Genomic DNA, 23,677 nt, shown 5'->3' with positions numbered 1-23,677 from the left:
TACCTGTAGAAAGGCCTTGACAGTTTGCATAGATTTAGCTTTTTCTTCCATTTTTCGTAGTATCTCCTCAGCATTAGTGCCAAATAACACATCCTTTTGTAAGGGAGCATTTAGCAGTTTAGCTTTAACATGATCAGGCAAGCTTTGTTCCCTAAGCCAGGCATGTCTACGAATAACTGATCCTGTAATAGCAGCTCTACTTGAGGCCTCTAAGGCATCATAGCCACATTGCAAGGTGTGTTTACCCACTTGTTCTGCACTATGCATCATATCCTGCAATTCCTTCAAATCAGGTTGTTCAGGCTGAGACATTTTGTTTCTTAATTGTGATAACAGAAACTGCTGATATTTAAGCATATGGAACTGACAATTTAAGGCTCTCATGGCTAGGGTGGCCGAGGTGCATACCTTTTTACCCCACCTTTCTAAGGATCTAGATTCTCTTTCGGAAGGAAGTGGATTCTTGGCAGTAGAGGCCTTCATTCCCTTGGGGCCTTGAGAAATGGTTTCAGGGTCAACATTATGGCTTTTGTAAAGAAATTGGTGAGAATTAGGAACTCTGTAGTACCTATCAGGTTTGACTGGGGCAGGAGGCAGGGAATCCGGATTAAGACAAGCCTCCGAGTAAACATCATCAAGTATGTCCAGGACCGGAGGTATAGCCAAAGGTCTGTGTTGAGGTAGTAAAAGAAATTCCCTAAGCCTTTTCTTGGAATCAGAAAAGTCTTGGCCTTCCCAATGGAAGTGCTCCCTCAAGGTGTGCAAGGTTTCCCAAAGGAGAAATCCTCTGGGGGAGATACAGAAGGAATGGACTGTTCTGCATCCGAATCTTCATAAGGGGAGTACGAGTGTTCCTCTACATCAGAATGTTCCGAGACAATGGAGCTCTGTTCAGAGGAGGGGGAATCTTCCTCTACTCTGGGTTTCTTGTCTGGAGGGGGCTGGGAGCCCCTGATAAGTGTAATTAAATCCTCAGCCATTTTAAGCATCTGCTTTTTAGGCATGAGGCCTGAGGAAGGGCCCTGTGCAACAGGCCTCTTGGGATGCATGGCTGATTTGGACTTAGTAAAGGCCTTAATGGAAAAGGAAGAAGAGGGTCTAAATACACCCTGGGTGGAAGTGGACTTATCCCCGGTAGGAGTTTCAACACTAACAGTGGCTTCGGAGGTTGTAGCCTGAGTAAGGGCCGAGGTACCTGCGGTCTCGGGTACAGAAGACACCGCCAAGGAAGTGTCGTCGGTAGTCAGGGACTGCATAGGCGTCTCGCTGAGAACCGGACCACGTGTAGCCGGTTTTGGCGTGGTGTCGGTGGAGACCGCGGACCTCGCGTGTCGGTCTTTGTCCTTGCGTTTTTTGGACAAAACGGTAGTCGGAGTATCCGACGACATTTTATAATCAAAGGCTTTACCAAAATAATGTTGGGCGAACTCCGCCCGACGCTTAATAGTGCGTTTATTGAAAGTCGCACAAAAGCGACAGCCCGAGACGTCGTGGTCTGGGCCTAAACAAGGTATGCAGAGGGAATGGAAATCCTTATGCGGTATTTGCTTCCCACAAGAAATACAATTGTTAACTTTGTCTGACATTGGTCAGAGGCAAGAAAAGTTTCCCCAACGGGGTACTTAGCTTTAAAGAAGACTTCGGTTTCCAATTTTTCGTAAATTCAGGAGCTGGCCGACCGGCACTTGCGAACTGCTTCTGCTTCGGGCACCGCGCGGCAAAAAAGACTGAAGAATATGGCGTCGGCTGTGACTTATATACCCCTGTCGCACTGACATCAGGGAAGAAGGCGACCACAACCGACGCCGGACCAAGACTTTGGAATTCGGCCGACCGAGGACCCGCCTGACGGCAGAGAACCCATATGTGATTACTGCAGCTGTAATGCACGATGAACATAATGTAAATATTTCAAAAGAATCTATGCAGTTCTAGTGGACATTATAATTAAAAAACAATAATGTCGACTAGTTCACTGAGATACAAAAGTTTGCCACGATGTTATAACACTACAGCTAAAAGCCAGTTTGTGTCTGCCATTCATAATTTAAAAATTTGCTTGTGTAGGCTTTCTTACATACAAAAAATGTAATCCAAACATACCGCGCAAAAGTAATGTCTGAATGCATTACTAGTGTGATGTGGTAATAGTTTTGTTAGGGGCCCCAAATTATTAACGCTGGCCCTGGTGTGGAAGATTAGAAGGACTGGTTAAAAGAAATGTCAAAAAGAGAGGAGTAGAGAATTCCCCAGAGTCACACCATAAGCTAAATAATTAAAATCACTTAACTGTAAAGTAAAATAATTAATTCAACACAGATTGATGAAGGAAGAAATGGAGTCTGTGATTGAATTGGAGCATTTGGGTGATGAAGTGCCTCATGACTCATTGCAGCGTGTCCATGCTTATAAGAATGAATACATAGAGACCCAAGAAAAGAGAGATTAAATATATGCATTTTATTTACTTATGTCATATTTGTTAATCACAACTACACATCCAGGCGTTTGCCTTCTTTTCAGTGAAGTACCAGACAGAGTAAAACTCAACATATGGTAAATAAAACATGGTTTAACATTCTAAAAACTGATAAATGCTGGCATATTAAAGCACTGAACATACAGATGCACATTTGCAGCTTATAGTGCAGAATGTATTTTACATCTCTTAAACTGAAGAAACAGATTTACAAAAACAAAAAGATATACTTCACGTAGCACATGCAACTTAATGTGACCAAGTAGGTTTACAGAAACATATTTGAAGATTATAACAGATGGGCAAGAGCTATGACAAGAGCACGGACAATACATGCATGGAACAGAAAAGCTAATATCATGAATGGATTAGACAGAGAGCAGGAAGTTATGAACAGATAAACATATTGAACGCACAAGGTGTTAAGACACTACCAACAGTATTTTCAAGTTATACAACAGTAACTCCAGCAAGTCATTAAGAATCAATTTTACTGTCAATAGTTTACAGTTTCTTAGGTTACATTACTGGGTACAAAATGCCATAACTTTGCAAAAAAAACTTTATAGAGCCCCCACTGTAATTATTAGAGTTATTGTGTACCTTTGGTGACCTCGGATCTGCTGGGGTTAGATTTTTGCAATGGTTTGGTTGATAGTGGACATCTACCTGACTTAGAGAATGTAATAGATTATTTTTAGTTGCAAAAAAGTGATTAGATGTTTTAGTCTTAGACAATTTTCTTTAGAGTTTTGCATTCTGCATTAACAATTTGAGGCAAAACCAGTAATTTTGCAGCAGTTCGAATTTTGACAGTTGTCTTTTGGAAGTTGGTGAAGGAATATATATAGCAAACTTCGACATTGGTAGTGTTTGAGCAGTGATCGTTTAAGATGAACTTGTAAGGTAGGGTTTGAAACTATACAGCATGCCTAGTTGTGTATATGTTATTTTTTAATCTTAAGAAATTACAAAGAGCCTGAAAGCAAAAAACTGAAATGTGGAATATGACTGGATTGTTTACAGTAAAACTAAATAAGTATATTACTTACAGCATATTTGAAGCAGCTGTAAGGTGCAGAAGTGAAAGATAAAGCAACCATAAAACATGCTAAACAAATACCAGAGATTCAGAATAAGACAGCAGAGACAGTAAAAATGCATTGAACAGATGAAACAACTGACTGGAATAGAATAAAAGCCAAAGAGGTGAAATTTAAGATTGTTTAGAAATCTGGATGGGGAAGGGACAAACTTACATAGTGGACTATCTGAAAATCAAGAAAAAGATGGTGGAATCTACAGAATTTGCAAAAAGATTTGCTGGGCATTGTAAAAGTGAATTGTTTGCAAAAACTGGAGTCACTTGCCAAATACAGGACACACAGGCCTATAATGATCAAGATTCTAACTCATTTATGAAAAATAATATTTTGGTAATCAGAAGATAGATTGTGACTGGGTGAGGAATACATGCTGAGCATAGCTACTGCAAGGTGACTTTGAAACATTGCTTATAATTTGTGGGAGCAACAAAACAATTTTACTGAAGAAAGTTAAAAATGCAAACTGACATTCCCAGCAACTCTGAAAGGATTCTGGACAGCTCATGCACCGATTTTTTTTTTTAATCCAGAAATAGCAATTGCAAATATAAAAGAATTACCGCTGAGAAAACACAGTTGAAGGCCACAAATAGTGGAGATACACAGAGTTATACTGAAAGATGTTGGATTCCACTGAAGAAACAGGAGATGAACAGGAACACAATCAGGATTCAGCAGATAAAGAATGAATGTTTATTTGTGGAGTCCCTGGTAACTATGATTTAAGAGACATAATGGCTCTACTTAATTTGTGTGACCTACGTAATAAAAATATTTTCAATAATACATGCTACTTTTCTAAGATATTTGCCCAGTGAATTACTGGAAAGGTAAACTTGGTCTAGCTACCATTTAAACAATCATTCCTAATATTCATGGGTAGAGGTATCAGTAGTAATAACTGTACACTAAATAGGCTCTGAAGGGAGCATTACAGGTGCGAGTCCCAAGCACTTAAAAGCCACTGTCTTAAAGCCAGGGACTACAGTACATTGTAGCTCATGTAGGTTGCTGGTTGCATTCAAACATGAGTTTGAGCAAACAGCAATAGGAAGTCGGGGAATTTAAGCTTAGGCAGCAGGAGAAGAATTTTAGGGTTAGGGAGTGGAATGGGAGTTTCAATTTTAGAGAACAGGAAAGGAGCTTTGGGGTTTGTGAACAACTGAAGAATTTAGGGTATAGGAATGGAGGTTTAAGGTGAGGGAGCAATCAGTTGGGTTGGGAACTGGGTGTGAGCTTCTGGTAGAGCTATATAGTTTTACAGGGCCAGGTGTAGGAAGGGCTACCGAGAAAATGGAGAATGGGATGGTGGGATTCTGAGCACTTGGTTTTTCAAGTAAGTGGCAGCAAGCAGCTGTGACATAAGCTACTAAAATGCAAGCAACTGTAGTAGACCCAGCTCTAGGGTGATATTTACAGAAAACATTCAGGCATTACAGAATATAGTGGAGTTTCACTAAATGACATTAATAGTACCAAGATATTCTTAGGCACTGACTTGCCATGCTGTGCATAGCAGAAACTAATATATAGTGTCCTATCCATTTTGAAATAGTCTGTTTTGAAATAGCCTTTCCTTGTGATCCTGCAGCATATGCTACAAACAGTTGCTCAGTTTTCCTGAAAGCTTTTGTTTTGTCCAAGAAGCATAGCTGCCTGTGCATGTCCAAAGAGTGCAGAAGTCTCTCCCCTTTACTCTGGGGATTTGGATAAAATGTTGGCAAATGAATGGTTTGGTTAAGAGCCACACTGGATACTACCTTTGGCATAAATGTTGGGTTTGTCCTTAGAGAAACCCTGTCCGGATGAAAAATGATAAAAGGTTCCACTGCCATTAATGCTTGTAACTCTGAGACTCTTCTTGCTGAAGTTATTGCTAGGAGCAGAGCAGTTTTCCATGATAAGAATTTTACATCAGCTGTATTGGCTGGCTCAAAAGGAGGCAGTGTAAGCTTTTCTAAAACAAAGTGGAGGTCCCATGTAGGTGTCGGTGCTCTCCTTGGGGGTCTTATGTTTTTTGCCCCTCTGAGGTATTATCTCAGCAGTGGATGAGAGAAAATAGGAGGTTCCGTATTTTGTGTCTTTCTGCTTTTCCCGGTTAGGGGTCACCACAGCGGAACTCCGGTCTGCTAATGATTGGCAGTAGAGTTTTACGTGCTGGCTTGCCAGGTCTAACGCACAACCTTCAATGAAGGAACGCCCATACACGCATGTCACCAAACAGAAGACGCTCTAACTGAGAATCGAACGGGCAACGTCTAACTGTGAGGCGATAACGCTGAGCCGAAATGGCAGAGGCATGGATCTTAATTGATGAGAAGGATAGGCCTTTGTCCAGCATCTCAGTTAGGTATTGTAAAATCTGAGGAATATTTGGAACAAGTGGTTCAAGTCCTTGTGCCTGGTTCCAAGCACAGAATCACTTCCATTTTTCTGCATAAGATTTCCTGGTGCTGGGCCTCCTGGCATCCATAACAGCTTTAGAAAGAGGTGTGTTCTGAGTGGTTATATTATCTGCCATGCAGCCAGATTTAAGGTTCTGAGTTGGCTGTGCAGGATCTGATTGTTTTGTTGAGTCAGAAGATGAGGAATTTGAGGTAAAGTCCAGGCTGGGCCTTGAGACAAGCTCTTTAGGATTGGGTACCAGCGCTGGTGTGGCCAGTCTGGGGCAATCAGAATCATTTTTGGCTTCTCTTGCCTGACTTTTAGGAGCACCTTGTGAAGGAGTGGCAGTGGTGGAAAGGCATAAACTGTTAGGGTTTTCCAAATGAACGATAGAGCATCAACTTTCCATGCTTGTGAGTGATAAGTCCTTGTGCAGAATCTCTGTAGTTGGCAGTTGTGAGGGGAGGCAAAAAGATCTATGTCTGGACATCCCCATTTCCTTGTTATCATGCTGAAGACCTGTGGATTTAGTTTCCACTCGTGAGGGTCCATGAGGTTTCTGCTTAGTTCGTCTGCCAGAGTATTTTTCTTTCCTGGCAGGAATTGTGCCTGCAGATGTACTTGATAGGTCAGTGCAGTGTTCCACAAAGTCATGGCTTGCTTGCAGAGGGGGTAGGAATGTGTGCCCCCTTGCTTGTTTATGTACCACATAACTGCAGTATTGTCCGTCTTTTGTAATAGTTGTCCTGGATGTAGTAGATCCTTGAAGGCCGTCAGCACATTCTGTACAGCTAGCATCTTTTTGATTGATGTGAAGATGCATTTGGTCCGCGGGCCACGTGCCCTGAATACATTTTCCTGCCATGTGTGCCCGCCAGGCATAATCCGATGCATCTGTTGTTAGTGTCTGTCTGGCTGTGGGTAAAGTGAAAGAATGTCCCTTGTTATGGTGACAGGCCAGTGCCCACCATCGAAACTCCTGTTGCAGGCAGGGAATAAGAGTTGTTGTTTCCAGGCTGTGGCAATGTTGAGCCCAAACACTTTTTAGATACTATTGTAGCTTCCTCATATGCAGTCTTGCATATGGAATTAGCAGGATGCAGGATGCCATGAAGCCCAAAGCCTGCAGAATTTTTCTTGCAGGGAGCTGGATCTTTGTTGCCATCATCTGAAAGTAATGAGTCAGTTGTCTTTGCTTGTCTGGCGTGAGATAAGCCATCTGGGCAGTTGTATTTAAGCTTGCACCCAGGAATATTATCTCTTGAAAGGGCACTAGTTTTGATTTCTTTTCGTTTACTGTGTACCCTAAGCAAATTAGTAATCTTTTTACAAAACGCCAGATGTTTTAGTAGAATGCCCTTGCTCTCTGCTTGAATAAGGCAGTCGTCCAAGTAGGGATACATTTGAATTCCTTTTTGTCTGCAAAATGCAATTACTGGAACCACGCATTTTGAGAAGACCCTGGGCGCAGTAGATAAGCCAAAGGGCAGTGCAGAGAATTCGTAATGCATTAAAGCAGCTATGAATCTGAGGTATCTTCTGCAAGATTGTCTCATTGGGACATGCAGGTATGCCTCTTTGAGGTCCAAAGTAACTAGCCAAGCCTTCTTGCCCAGCATGGGTAGAAGTTGCTGCAGTGTCAACATTTTGAATTTTGGAACATCCAGGAAAGTATTTAGAACCGACAGGTCCAGGATTGGTCTCCAGGCAATGTCCTTTCTGGGTACCAAGAAAAGTCTTGAGTAAAATCCTTGTCCCTGTTCTTGCTGTGGTACTTTTTGAATAGCTCTCATGTCCATGAAAGCAGAAATTTGTTTTTGTGCCTCTGCCCATTGATTTTGTGGCAGGTCTGGCATACCTTTTGACCTTGGTAGGGTGTGAAAGTGGAACCTGTAACCCTGAGAAACAATATTCAGTACCCATTTGTCCTGGGTGATCATGTGCCAATTTTGTGAGAAAAGTGCTAGTTTTCCCCCTAAGAGTGCAGCCAAAAGGTAAGTGTTTGGCATTCATAGAGGGAAGTAAATGGGACTGCTTCCTATAAGGTTGTGATTTGTCTTCTCCACCTTTGGGGGCTGAAGCACCCCATTGTTTAGGTCTGTATGAGCCTTGGGGCTGAGATCTGCTTCTTGGGCATCTGTATCTGCCTCTTTGTGGCCTGTCTGACACTGGAAAGAACCAATTTTTAGAAGGCCAGTTCCTGCTAAATCTAGGTGGCTGAACCTGTAAGAAATCCTTTACTGTCTGCATTGATTTTGCTTTATCCTCCATTCTCTTTACCACCTCTTCTGCCTTAACACCAAACGAAGTATCATGTTGTAATGGAGCATCCAATAATTTTGCTTTAACATGATCAGGTAAACTTTGTTCCTTTAACCAAGCATGCCTTCGAATGACAGAACCTGTAACCGTGGCTCTGCCAGAAGCCTCTAATGAATCAAAACCACACTGCAGAGTATGCTTTCCCACTTGTTCAGCTGCATGCCATAAATCCTGCATTTCCTTATTGTCAGAACATTCTGAGCGTGTAAGCATTTTCTGTTTTAGCAAAGACATTAGGTATTGTTGATATTTAAGCATGTGAATTTAGCTGTAAGGGCTTTAAACTGCCAAAGTAGTAGAAGTGTAAACTTTCTTCCCCCATCTATCCAGTGCTCTAGAATCCCTATCTGAGGGAACAGGGTTTTTTTGCATTGGAAGCCTTGACGCCTTTGGAACCCTGAGAAATTGTTTCTGGGTCAGCAGCAGGGTTTTTATAAAGAAATTTATGTGAGTCTGGGACACTGTAGTACCTATCTGGCTTAAATGGTGCAGGGGGTAAAGAATCAGGAGACAGAATGGATTCAGAAAAAACAATCAACAATATCTAGTACAGGGGGGATAGCAAGGGGTCTGTGCTGAGGCAGTGAAAGAAAATCTCTGAGCCTTTTCTTGGATTCTGAATAATCCTGGCTCTCCCAATGGAAATGCTCCCTCATGGTGTGCAAGGTTTCCCCAGAAGAGTAATCCTCAGGAGAGGCTGAAGGGATAGATTCTTCAGCATCAGAGTCCTCATAGGGAGGAAGAGAATATCCTTGTTCTGAAGAGGAATCAGAGGAAATAGAAACCTGGTCAGAGGAGTCATAGTCAGTGTCTTGCCTAGGCCTTTTATCAGGAGGGGGATGGGAACCCCTGATCAAAGTAATTAGGTTCTCTGCCATTTTAAGCATCTGTTTCTTTGGCATGGATGACTGTCCAGGAGAATGCTGTACTTATTTCTTTGTCTTTAATGGTGTTTTAGACTTTGCCTTGGCTGCTGAAGTGGACTTGATAGTAAGCTGTGTAGGTCTGAAAACACCCTCAGAAGTCAATGCCTGCTCAGCGGCTCCGGACCCATCTGAGGGAATAGTTTCCGTAGGCCCAATACCTTGAGTTTCCAGAGGCCTAGTTGTCTCCATGTGGGATTCGGAGGCGGCCTGTGGCTCTGAGGTAGCGGGTGTCTGGGGCTGCGAAAGCGCCTCACTGAGAACAGGCGAACCGGTGACTGGCCTAAAAGAGGCTTCGTCATCGGTTTTGGACCTCGGATGCCTGTCCTTTTCTTTGTCTTTGCGTTTTTTATGAATTCTGGTCGGTTGTTCTGACGACATCATGTAGGTAAACCTTCGGCCAAAGTAATGTAAAGCAAAATCAAACTGACGCTTAATAGTACGTTGGTTGAATCTAGCACAAAACCGACAACTAGCAACGTCGTGGTCAGGGCCTGGGCAAGGAATACAGTAAGAGTGAAAATCCTTATGAGGTAATTTGCTTCCCACAAGAAATACAATTGTTAATTTTTACTGACATCGGTCTGGAGCAAGAAAACGTTTCCCCAACGGGGTACTTAGCTTTATTGAAGACTTTGGTTCTGAAATTCAATTTCGAAAATCTCAGGAGTTGGCCGACTGGCACTTGCAAACTACTTTTGCTTCGGGCACCGCGCAGCAAGAAAGACTGAAGAAAATGGCATAGGCTGTATCTTTGATACCCCTGGCACACTGACTTCAGGGAAGAGGCAACAGCAACCAACGCCGGACCATGACTTTGGAATTCAGGCCGACTGCGGGTACCTTGCTGGTAGGATAACCCCAAGTGTAATGACTGCAACAGTGAAACACGATGAATATTGGGGTGGAATAGAGGAGTTTGCCCACCTGCAATAAAGCTTTTTGGTATGTTTTTAGCAGCTTTGAGCTGTGCTTTAAAATTTAGGAAAAAACAATGAAAATACCTCAGGATATGGTGATTCAGATTAAGATGTAAACCACTTGAAGTTCTAAAAATATGGTGAAATATTGGCAATACACAACTGTTCATACAGGCTTAATAAATGGACCTATGCTGCTCTAATGATGAAGCATTTTTATACATTTAAGTAGATTACATTAAAATACTACCTAACCGTGAAAAGCCGAAAGACAGTTACATTAAAATACTACCATATGGAAATAATAGGTTTATTGAGTAACCTCCAATTAGATTTATAGTTAGAGCGTAGAATATGATGAAAATTGTACACAAAGTTGCTAAACAGTACTCCATAAATGTGTTATCATATCCAGTAATATATATACTGCAGAAAATGAACGGTTCTTAACTTGATCATGCACTTGTATACTTACTGCAGTGATGTAAACTATGGTATAGCAATGAAAGGGAGAGACTTTACAACTACCGTCTGCTAACCACTGACTACATCACGTAATTTTGTGTGTGGGTAAGGTACACCTCTGCATCTGCAAGTACTTCTGCCCTCCTCATCACGGAAGCCCAACTGTGTCACTAGACAGACGATCAATGCTCCAAATGTCAAACCTAAAAGGTCACCAGTGCCCTATTATGACAGGAAAACATGGAAAAAAGCAAGAAAGTATCCCCCCACCACCTTCTCTGAGTGTGCAATCTCAGAGGTGACATTAATGCTTTTCGTGCTTTGCTTCCTTAGGAAAGTCACTATTTTGACTAGTGACCTTTCAAGGGTACAGATGTTTTGGTATCAGACAAACATACATCGATTAAATGAGATTAAACAAGATGCAGTTATTCAGAGTGGACCTCCTCAAATTCCTTTAATGAATGGAGAGGAGCAAGGAGCACACAGACACACACAGACAGACAGACACACACACAGACAGACAGACATGCACAGGCACACACAGACAGACAGACTCGCACAGACACTCGCACATTTATGTTTAGTACAATTTTCCCTAGTGGTGCTCATCGCTAGTGAATTTGTTTTAAATTGTATACCGGTAATAGCAAGCCGAACTGGCAGCAAAATATCTGACTTTGTCATAAAGAAGATACTCAATTCTGAGCTGCTTCACTGGTGTTTAAATACAAGCTGCATAATGACAAACTTAATGGGGAGAGGCAGGAAGAATATTAGTAGTAGTATTATTTACTTTGGAAACGCATCCGTGAATATATGAGTTTCACTGAAAGACTGGTTGCTCTGACCACTGGAGTTTGCTTAGTTCTGATGGACATTCACTGGTAAGGTGATCAATTATGATGCAAGATGATAGATTTATCACTCTAAAAAGCAGTTAAGGACACTTACCCAAGGCTTTACTGTGCAGGGTAGCGGTTAACCTGGCTACTTCTTCCAGTGTTGGAAGAGGGATAGCTTCCTCTTCCTCAGGTTCTGCTGCTTCTTCCTTCTTCATATTACATGCTGCTACAGGGCCCAAGGGGGAGGAGGTAAACAAGATAGACATATTCAGGACCCAGTATCATGATGTATGAAACTACAGTATCATGATGTATGAAACTACAAACGCTCTCTAAACAAACACCTCTTGTTGAGGATAAAACTGCCTGCAACCAGCACAATGCTATCTGCATTCATGCTCAGCATCATACCAAAGGCTCATGACAAGGAACACCGAGTTATGGATATAAAAATAATCATAGGTATAAAGTGAAAATGGAACTTAAGTGCAATTTCCAGTAATCATAATTTCAGTGTAACTTTTTTTTTATAATGTACCTAAATATAATCAGTTCTAACCACAGTATACTGAATAAAGCAAACTGATAGTGATGAACAAGTGCTGTAGCTTCACATATCATATTCCATAAAAGCTCAAGTTTTTCACTTCTGAAAATGCTAAATATTAGGACTTTATTGTATACTCCAGAATAATGGAGAAACAGAGCTGGTCTGTGCTCTGCTTTTCAACAACAAATGACCATGCCTACTGCTGAATTTACAGTACATCTTTCTACTATCACATACATCCCTACTACAAACTGCAGACTTTTACTAATAATTATGGTATAGCTAAAGCCTATTACAGTGGTCAAGTGAAACCCATTTTATTACCCAAATGGTTTGTGCAAAATACTCTAGTGGTCAAATGGAACCTGCAGGATAAGACATCCTAAAACTTGTCTAAATTAAAGTGTTTCTCTTACTCTTTCTTCTAAAGCTGTCAGCAGGTAACAGCTGAAGCCACAGCTAATCCCACAGCCTCACATCATGCATTATGAGTGGCAATTAAGTGACAAAATAGTCAAAACCCCTTTCGTAACTCCAACAGAACAAGCCAAATACGATAATGTATCCTACTGCTTTTGCTAAAACCCAGTGACCCACAAATGGTCTAACACAAATCTCACAAACACGAAATACTAGCCCTAAACCTGTGCCAGACTGCTTGCTGTACTTTAAACACTATCCACTCCACTCCACTGCTATCCCTTAAGATTTCTACCTCAGAAATAAACACCATACGCTCAACTGAAGCAATATGGTAGAATAAGTCACTTTTAAGGAGTGAAGCTGTACACGTCTACATGACTTCTAATAGCAAAATAAGTAAATAAAGACAGATTGTTCGCAAGGGAGAAGGGGATACAATCCATAGGGAATACAGTGATCCAGAGGAAGACGATAGGAAGACACCATGAAACAGAAGGAAATAATTAGTAGTATCCATCCAGTCATTCTTTCAAGTTACATAAAGCTCCAGGATGGTGGCTTCATATTAAATCGTAATGTCAATTTAGTATTAATTTTTTCTTAGTTCCATCCCATGGCTTCTCTTTCATACAAACCAAGAACATTTCCAACCTTCACCTTATAACAGTGATTCAAAAGGCTCATACGGATCACCTAAATTCAAGCAAATCTTTCATGTCTCATTAATACTGATGTAAACATTCTTGCTTAGATTCTAGGAACATAATTAAGACCACGTTTATCTCTATGTTTCAGTCTGGCTTTCTTAAACACAGATTAGGGATTAATTATAACTTGGCTCCCATTTTCCTTATCAAATGTCCTTTTGCCAAACCCTTTACTTGTTTAGGCTACAGATGCCATCAAAGATTTTGACAGCATTAATTTTGATTTTCTCTTCTCTGTTATGAAAATAATTACATTTCCCTGCCGCTTTTATCAACTTTGCCCAAGTAACATCCATATGCTTCCATAAGGTTAAATCTTTATTAATAGCACTTACTCCAACCCTATACGCAAGATGAGGCCAACCAAATTCTTTCCTTATTAATTTAACTTTTATAGCAAATCTGCTATTTTAATATTGATACAGTTCCCACATACATTGCTTTTACAGAAGATACCAATATTTAATTTCAGTCCCCAAAACACCAAACACCCACAATTCTATCAGTTATGGGCTTCCTCTCTAAGCTTTCAAACTACAATTTAAACACCCAGAAAATTACAGTTTTCCCCCTTATGATAGATATACTCCTGTACATCTTGGCCTACATAAAATAAATATGGTCATGAGCACTTAAATTCTTTGATATATTTACTTTCTGCTAAAACAATACAGATTACAAGAACACTGTCAAATGTTGGCCCTTAGTGCAGCAAGCCTTACTTGGATGAAAGACACAAAAATACTCTGCTTTGAAAAGTTGTAATAATTTAAATTAATGAATTATCGGATTATTAGTTTATATAAATTCTTCCTTTCAGTCTACAGTGAAGACTTTTTTTCCTGATAGTTCATAAAAAGCTGCTTAAATTAACAGTTTCATAAACCTACCATTATCTAACAGCTCCTGAAAAAGTCTTGGTGGGAGTTAAACACCCTAGTTAAAACTGGTATTTTTAATCACTAGATCCCCCAAACTATTCATGTTTCTACTTCTCCAGAGGTGCTTAACAACTGGTTACACCACATGGCGTGAACTATGGAGCAAACATTAATTTCCCTGCACAGTAGTAACCATACGGTCTACATTTTCCTCTTATCTAATTTTTCAAGTTACAACTCAATAAATTACCACTTGGTCTCATCAAATATTTGCAAAGACTACAGAAGAAATCGGGACCTTCAGAAACAGTGTATTTTACTCAACCTGTTACTTTAAAACCAAATATTATAACAGGAAATAATTTGACAATCAAGACTTTCTATATTTTAAATCTTTTATCACAGCCAGCTTTTAAATCCAAATTTTAAATCAAAATCCAAAATTTGTTGCCAATACAAATGGCTACCAGGATATGGACTAAATAAAAATATAATCTAAACTTTACTTCGTATGATCTCTCACAACAACTAATGTAGTAAGACAGCTTAACATAACCTTAAGCAGACAATAGTTATAAAATTCAATAACCAATGGATACATTTTCAAAGCAGACAATGTTTTGTTCTGCTATATATACATGTGCATATTTCACTGTATACACATTTATATTTATTTTTTTATAATAAAAAAAGCAATTCTACAAAAAACAAAAAATCGATCTGTTCAATTTTCCTTTTCTAAGACCCTGGAGTCTCTGCATGACGCATTTAAAAGTCCAACAGAATAGCAGAGAAAATAGAAGAGAATGTGTCTGACAAAATTAAAAATATTTTAGTAAATTAAAGGATTATGGCACCTTACCAGTCCCCTTGCAGTCCTTAGCCCAATGGCCAGTTGCACCACATCGAAAGCAGGTATCAGAGCTTCTGCTGAAATGGGATCTCCCTCCTCCTCCAAAGTCCTCTCCCTTCTTCTGCCATTTCTGCTTCCAAACCTTTGAAAAGACAATTCATGAGGTAATCCTTTAATAAAATTAAAAAAGTCATAATTATCAATGAAATTGTGCTCATCTAACCAGCACCAAGGGAGGTCTGTGCCTAGAGCTACAGATTCCCTAAAGCCAAAATAAAGATTATGTAGAGAACTCCCATGACCACAATAACTTGTGAAGTACATACATAAACTCAAAATCCACCATGCAACCAACAAGCTCTAATCTCCAACAGAAAACTGATTTCAAAATCTGGTAAAAGGATGCAAGTTCAGGAATATATGAATAAGTACTTGGGAGTTTCTCATGAAATACCTCAGAGTTAATTGGTTGTGAGCATTTGAAGTCAGTTCAAGTTAGGCCTTAAAGACCGAAGAGTAGCCAGTGAAGGTATATTACAGTTCATAAAACTGTGGAGTTCTACCTTGGTGTGTGATGCCTTGGCTTCTTTACTCTGCACTTCAGAAAGAAAAACAAAAACAAATTCACATAGAAAGAAAAGCATGGACATTTACAGCTTAAGCAAAGTAGGTGTTTCACTTCTTAAATTTACAATAGGATAGAAGACATCTGAGTTTTAAAATGACATGAAGATTTCAAACTCATGTAAAATCCTGTAAAACCATCAGGAGGAAAGAAATCAGCAGATGAAATGTTGTATAAAGGGTTTGTGATCATTAAACTGTCGGTACTTTAAGCAACATGTAAAGAACAGAGATGTGCATAGGCTCAATAAAGCAAAAAACATACGGATGAAGTGAAGAGGTAAAAAGAGTAAAGCAAAAGTGTTTTACTTTTCAAAAGAGGAATTTACAAAGTTAATGAAACTGGCAAGTAAGAGAATCTCACATGTATCCGGTACATCACTGATCTCAGACAACAGCAGCTCCTGTTAAGGTCTGCACTTAATGAACTGCTGTGGGTCAGCATGACATTAGGCTGCACCACAAAGCAAATAATGGGAAGAAGGTCACAGACAGCTGTAGGTCCAAGCACCATTTTTTGTTTACTGCTTACTTTTGCTCAAGCCACCAAAACCATGCCCTTCGATGACCCCTCCAAAATGCACTGAACAATTCTGTTTATAGTAAAGTTGAAAGAAATTGAAAAGTAAGTGTAAAAGCTCTTCTCAAGATAACATTCTGATGCTCTACTAAAAAAAGACAGAGGTTGAAGCAATGAGGCAAATGACTACAAGTGCTCAGTGTTCGTATTCTTCAGCCTGTCCTCAACATTGATGTTGTACCAAACAAGCATGTGAGCTAAATTAATTCTACCACTAAAGCAGAACTACAGCACGACCAACACAGTCTCTGTTAAACAATGATTACACAAAAATTTTGAGCATGCTAATGCTTTAAGGCTTTTTAACACAATCTCAAGTACAACCAAAAATAAGATTTTGGTGTGGCAGCCAAAGATATGTCGGAAAAGACAAAAGAAAAGATAAAAAAAAATGACAAATAGGAAGGTCTGTTATATAGCTAGCAAGTTACAAATAGTTAAAATGCTTTTAGTCCCTTTAGTTTTATACACAGGTCAGGAATATTTTTATTAACCAGAGGACTGTGGACAGCAATTAATAAACAGCTGAAGGATTTTATCTGGGAGGAAAGATGGCAAGAGTCAAATGGGATAAGATGATTCTTCCAACTGAACAAGAAAGTTAGGGATTACTACGTTTGAATGGTGCACTTCAGAGCTACACAATTAAGGCCCCTATACATAGCAGAAGCAGAAACCTATAATTCAAAGTGGAAAAGGATGATGATGAAACAGGAAGCTCAAGAAACAGAGAAACTGGAATTCTGGATGCAGATATTTAAGGAGAACAGCAATGCAGATTATAGCATTTATAAAGTAGCAGAAAGTATTCTAACAACTAAGCCAACATGGGAATGAATAAAGGATTTTCTGTCAATTGGGATGCACACAATAGGCAAGAGGGAGCTGGAATTTACTGCAGAAAACTGGTAAAAGAACCAAGGAATTCAGAGCAAATAATCAGAGAGGGAAAGGTAACAGAATGGGGAGAAGCCAAAAAATTATTTGGACTGGAGGGCAGTGATTGCCTTCCCTATCAAGGATTGATATCAGAGTATAGGCAAAGAGAAAGAAATGGGGGTCAGAGTTTTTTAGTAGAATCTACAACAGAAATTGCAGTTAAAGAAATAATTAACAGAGCATACACAATATTGCATGATAACTATAAGAAGCAATCACAGGAGGTTAGAAAGGATTGGGAAGAAAGACTGGACAAAGAATTCACAAAGAAACAATGGGGAGATATACGTATGTCTCAAAAATATGCAAAGACTAGAAAATGTACAGTCTTTGCTTGGAAGTATTTACATAGGTATTTTTTTATACCTCAAGTAGACTCCAAAGAATTATTCCTCAAGTAGACGGCAAATGTTGGGGTGTGATGGGGAAGAAAGAGGTAACTGTGAACATATTTTCTGGGAATATAACGAGTTGGCAGACTTAAAAGACTCCCTGCAGACTGCTCTGTCAGAGATACTGGGTGAGCAAATGGATGTAACTAAAGAAATGATTTTGTTTTGGAGCTATGATGCAGTATGGAAATTGCCTAGACATGGTAATGCCTTGTTGTGTCTAATTATGGTAGCTGCCAAAAAAGACATTACTAGAAAATGGAAAACAAAGTCTAAACCAACTGTACTAAAAGTAGTGAATATAGCAACAGAGATCAAAGAAATGGAACTGAGATCTTTAGAAAAGTGTAGGAGCAAGCTACATAAGCAAAATGGGAATTATGGGAACAATACATGCAGAGGAGGGACAAGGTTTAAAATAAGGTTGGATAACTGCAGAAAGATAGAGACCACAATATTCAATTAATATTCAATGAAACAAATAAAATGCAGTACTAAACTAAGCACACAACCTGTGGTGAGAGACCTGGGTACTCAGGTCGACAGCAATCTCACATTTGATCATCATGTAATGACAGTGGTTAGAAAAGCCTTTTACATTAGCACTCTTCAAGAAAAATCTTGATGATTGGATGGGAAATAGGAAATTCACCCCGGGGATCACCTCTGTGGCTCTGCTTGACAGTGGCACAGGAAAATAATTTTCTTGGGTGGCAAAAGCCAGGGTACCTTTTTGGCTGGGCTTGTATAGGCCCCAGGGCCGATAGCCTAGTACCTACCTATGAACCTGGTTCATCTTATAAGTAAAGGGATTGCATCTAAAAAAAAAGAAGAAGAAGAAGATTACCTCCCTGTACTTGTCCCTTATTAGACCTATAAGAGTCTAATGCCCCATTTGGTATGTACCTCTCCTAACACCTGCAACAACTGGAAAGGCCACAGAAATACCTCACAAAGAGAATCCATGGCACCTAGCCTATGTGGACATGCCTAAATCACTACCACTCTACTCAGTGATCTGTCTCTCACCTACAAGAGATGCTCCATATCCATAAATCTAACTCCTTGAGTATTACCTGCTCGATAGGCCTAAATCTAATATGAGACATCAACAAAACCTGCTGGAGAGACAGGTTTGTCTCCCTGAGGCTGCCCCGTCTCTGGAATAGACTTCCCATACATGTCAGAGTACCTCACTGACTCTCTAAACGCAACCTTGACGAGTGGATGGGAAACCATAAATTTGTCCCAGGGGTTCCACCTTTGTCCCTCCATTCACAGGGGCGACAGGAGCTGACTGAAGTTTCTTTTTTTGAGATGAACTCTTGGCTAGGCTTGCAAAGGCTGCAGGGCCATAGCCTAGTAACCTCCTATGATTTGAATGAGTTATGTAATGTCTGACTGACAATGTGTGGATAGATAAGTGATGTATAATGCTTGCAACTACAATTGTCAATATGGTTTGCTTCATTTATATAAATGTATGATTGGCTATGTCATATGTGAAACTTTAATAAGGATGTTTCTTGTTTAAAAAAAAAAAGTGCAACCAAAAATATAAGACTTACAATTTTGTCGTGGAAGTACACAGGCAGCCAATACTCTCAATATTACGAGAAATGAAAAGTATTTTCAAAGATAGTTTACAAAAAAAATGTGGATGAAGCATATTCTTTTTAACAGAAGCTTGTACAGAATACCATTTACTAAGTGTTTTTATACAGAAAACACAGGTCAGCATTCTCACAAAGTGAAACAGAATGTCTGTATCACCCTGTTTAGCAAGATTAACATTTACACTTATACAAGGCCTTTGCACAGTTAGTGAGCCATACCCGTTTGCGAAGTTGGTTTCCTTTCAGAACATAACCCTTTGAGAAGGATTTCTTTTTTAAGTTTATTCTCACAAAGTTGCCATCCTTTCTGGAATCAGTTCTGTAAACAATAGAGATAGTAAGCATAGAACTTAGTTGTGTGAAAAGCAGCACTTCAGACAAGCCTACTTTAAACATAACTGTGGTGTCCGTAACAAAGAAATGAGAAATTGTGTGAAGTGACACAGCAGTATGGACCAATTTAAGTGGAGATATTAAATATGGTATTCTATTATTTCCCTTCGCAAGCAACTGCAGCATATCTCACTCATGACTAAGTGAAATCTCTTACAAATGATCAATATGCAACATGCAGTAAAGCAGTCTAATGTAAACAAAAACATTTATATTCATAAATTAATAATGATGGCAAACTAATAACACAATTACAGATGTGACCAACTTCACCATAGCAGACTATGTCCGAGTAGAATCACTGTTGTAGTTGTACTCATAATATAAGGGAATTAAGCACAAGCTGACATCTGCCCAAACTCCTAGAGCTCTGCATACACCAGGGCACAAAGCCAGCATCTCCCATACACAGAAATGCACTCTGGCATACCAGATAAAAGGAGCACTGTCCAATGTCATCTTCTGTTCTTTCTTTGCTGGTAAAACTCAGATATCCCATACCATGTCTGCAAGTGCTGACTTTAGAAGAAAATCTCCTTTATGGTATCCTACCCTAGAGTGACAGTCTTTATCACAGGAAAAGACAAAGATCATACTAAAGAAGGTAAGCAGGAGCTTGTATGACAACACTGACCCTACCTGAACTACTACTGTTACGGTGCATTTTCATACACTTGTACTATACTCATTGTAAGCTTACTGTTGCAGCAGTATTAATACTATATGAAAACAGATTCCCATGTCACCTCAAAGATGGGGGGGGGGGGTGTCCTCCTTGCTCCCAGGAGCTTCTTGAATAGTTGCCATAGAGGACTGCCTCTCCAAGTCCTGCTCTACCAATAAGCAACAGATTCAGTTTATACTGCTTGGAGAATGTATGAACTGGTGACGAGGTGCTGCCATTGCAAATCTATGCTAGGCTTGTATAGGCCCTAGACAGATACCCTAGTACCAACCTATAAACCTATGAACCTATGAATCCCAAGGATTGAAATCTTTTTAAAAAAACTTTGAAGGTGGAAATCTGCCCTGTTCCTGAGAAGACCTCCTTTTCCATTCCTTTCACAGCAGAATATTATGCAGTTTTCTAACTAGCTGGACAGTGTCTGCTTCTTAACCAGTTTGCCATCTTTACCGATGTACTGGGTTACAAACAACTAGCACACCTTCTGACAGATGTGATCTATCCAAGCAGTACCACAAAGTGGGCAATCAACAGATGCACAATCTTCCTTTTGTCCTAGGATTTTTTTAAGAATACAGGCAGGTTGATAGACTGGCTACAGGGAATTGCTGAAACAACTTTTGATATAAAGGTAGTAAAACTCATTCTGAAGCCATTATTCTGCAATACTCCAAATGGTTGCTTTGTCATTAGGGCTTGAAGCTCTAGAAGGATTATGACCTTATCTGGGGTGACAAATAATTTGGGAGGTTGATCGAAAAACCTAGACATTGGAGGCAGTCTGTGGTAATGCTGAGATCGTCGAAGTTGTGGCACTGCAATAGTGCCCTGAGCAGTCAGTGAGACTATCACTGGAGTCAGACACTTCGTACATAGCTTGTAGAAGAGATCTCAAAGGGCAAGGAAATATTTCATAATGCTAGAATCAGACCTTGAACCTTAGAAATTCCTGTGAGCCCTGTAAATGAGTGCCAACTGTTTAACATTTTGGCTCAGAAAATTAAGGCTACGAGCAGTTAATAAGCTTCATCCTGTGTTCTTGGGTTTGACTCCCTCGACTTCCACTTACGAAGTGGGCAATTGAGCAAATCAATTGACTACACACTGCTCCCATGTCACCACAGAAAAGGGGTGTTTATGTCAAATGGGCTTACCCAGATAGCAAAATAAAATAAAAATCGGTAGGCACAAAAAAGCAATCTTCAGGTCTAGTATGATCTGGAAGGCCAAAGTAAGAGACAGTGACTGAGCACCCAGAAACTGGATACCCATACAAAGAGAACAATCACGAGGATATCCAAAGCATGTCTCCACAAAATACCACTTCTGGAGATTTGAAAAAGGCAGCACTGGAAGCCTAACCCTTCTTCCTGCTCTGACATTCTTTCCATTTCCCCCTCCTCCAGTCTAGCAGTGGTTGAACAAGCAGAGAGGTGAGTTGCTGCTGACCTGCATAGAGGCATCCTTATGAATGGGTAGGATAAACTCAAACTCTATTCTGTACCCTTCCTTTATGATACTCGAATACCTAGCTGCCCAGTGTTATCTTCGACCATGTTTCAATAAAGCAGCTAAAGCTCCATCCCAGTCAGGCCAACTGCAGGGAATAGGTGGAAGAAGAGGATGCAGATCAGACTTATAACTTTTTCAAAAGGAGCGGATAAACCGTTTGTAGTCTGCCACCCAGTTTTTCCTTCCTCTTACACTCCATTATATTCTTCTCCCAAGATTTCTTCACCTCTCCCTGACAAATTTTGAGCTGGCATCTAACAAAAGGGACAGCCTTGAATGATAAGTTCTGCTATACTGCAGAACCAGGAAACTGATTCATGCTTGGTGGACAAGTCTCTTACTTATGCCAGGATTCCCAAATGGTACTTAATGTTGGCCTGTGAGTTTAGTTCCTAAAGGCCAGGCTGGCCAAAGTATATAAACTTTTTTTTTTGAACGTATTCAGAACTTTGCTTTCCCTATCATTTGATAATTTATGTAACAATATGTGTAACAGCTTTTTTAAATGCATTCATGTACTTAGTTTTATTATAAGTACGTAATAACATGCAGTCATAAGACCTGAACTGTTTTATAATGCATAGAGCGCAGTGATTACTCTCCAATATTTGGAAAAAGAAAATCCAATTACGCATCAAACTGGCACATGACCCAACATTAACAACTGTTAAGCACCCCCTGCTTATCTTGTTAAGGTCAGGTATAACACGTAGCAGTAAAATCTGCCTGTATGGACTAGCAAATGACAGCAGCAGAGCAAAAGATTTGTTTCCGCTTGCTGCTGTTTGTATTCTTAACATATCCCTAACTTTTTATAAATATATATATATAAATATATAAATATATATATATATATATATATATATATATATACACACACACACACACACACACACACACACACACACACACACACACACATACAGGAAAAGGACAAAACTTTGAAAGTTGCAAGAATAACAAACAGAATGCGCTCACCTACATAATGTGAAGGATGTGAACTCAAATTCAAATGAGTGTCATTATTTAGCAACTTCAATCCTCTGTGATGTCTGAAAACCACAGATTTTAGGAAGAATAAACAAAAAAACAAAGCAATAATCTGGACGTTTTTCAAAAATCTAGACAATAAAGAGATGTAAATGTGACCAACAGTATTACACCGCCCTTCTGACAGCATCCAGCAAGTGTTTTATGGCTTTGAAAACCAATAAACACTTAGGGATTTTTTCCCCTGTAACTGACAGTATATGCAGCAGCTAAAGCTCCATGCACTACATGATCGTCTCAGCAATCATAACCCTGTATTATGTGTTCACAACATGGATGTCAAGATTCACCTCTCAAGCTTCCCTCAAGGTAAATTTCTTGGCATCCATGTCTCAAACACATAAGCAGGTTATGATCAGCGAGCCAATTACAATCCTCTATTAGTAATCTTTGCCATTCAACTCCTACATAAACCAATGATGTTAGCATGATGGGACAGGTAAAGTTACACCAGCTCCAAGGCAAGAAACTTTAAATGTACGACTTGTGCTGTCAACCAGCTTCTTCGATTCAGTCAACATGTGAAACACGGGCAACTCTGGGGCCCAGTGTTAACTACCATTACTACCTACATGCTGTCTTAACTGTAATCTGCTCTCTTGGCTATAGATCCTTTATAACTGCTGGCTCATGCAAAACTGCAATTTTTTCAGTTGGATTTTAGAAAAGTTTAATTAGATTCTTTAGATGCTCCCACTGCTAGCATTTGTTTCGTCAGTAATGTGTTTTGAATTGTGAACCTGACCGTTATGCCTAATCTGCTTACTACTTTAACATGTCCAGCATTTCTTACTGCACATTCACCTCTAGTATATGGTAAAACTGCCATTCTTGCACAAAAATATTTTACAAATCTTCAAGGAAGCTTGAGAAGTGAAATACTAACTAGAATAAAGGCTATACATGGCCAACAAGGGAAGCTTGACAAAAGATCAACTGGGATCAGAATCAAAGACTTCACACTCCTAACAGGACCAATACAACAGGAGCTCGGGGGAGAGGCACTTCCTTGCGAGTTGGGTTCATA

At 39.8% G+C, this 23,677-nt stretch overlaps 1 protein-coding gene across 2 annotated transcripts in view; it reads right to left on the bottom strand.

The window, feature by feature from the left end:
• The window catches only part of RECQL4 (RecQ like helicase 4), a 913,040-nt gene that overhangs the window by 752,016 nt on the left and 137,347 nt on the right, over positions 1–23,677 (bottom strand). For both annotated transcript variants that reach the window (XM_044068076.1, XM_044068075.1), the window contains exons 7-9: positions 19,230–19,329; positions 14,869–15,001; positions 11,555–11,671 (exon numbers count right to left, since the gene is read on the bottom strand). In XM_044068076.1, coding sequence (XP_043924011.1) covers positions 11,555–11,671; positions 14,869–15,001; positions 19,230–19,329 — 350 coding nt within the window. The remainder of the gene's footprint in view (positions 1–11,554; positions 11,672–14,868; positions 15,002–19,229; positions 19,330–23,677) is intronic.

This window comes from Protopterus annectens, chromosome 4.part0, assembly GCF_019279795.1.
Source record: "Protopterus annectens isolate FY-2018-M chromosome 4.part0, PAN1.0, whole genome shotgun sequence".
Lineage (NCBI taxonomy): Eukaryota > Metazoa > Chordata > Ceratodontiformes > Protopteridae > Protopterus > Protopterus annectens.
Note: the sequence above shows the minus strand (reverse complement) of the source record. Positions and strands in the feature narration are given on the sequence as shown.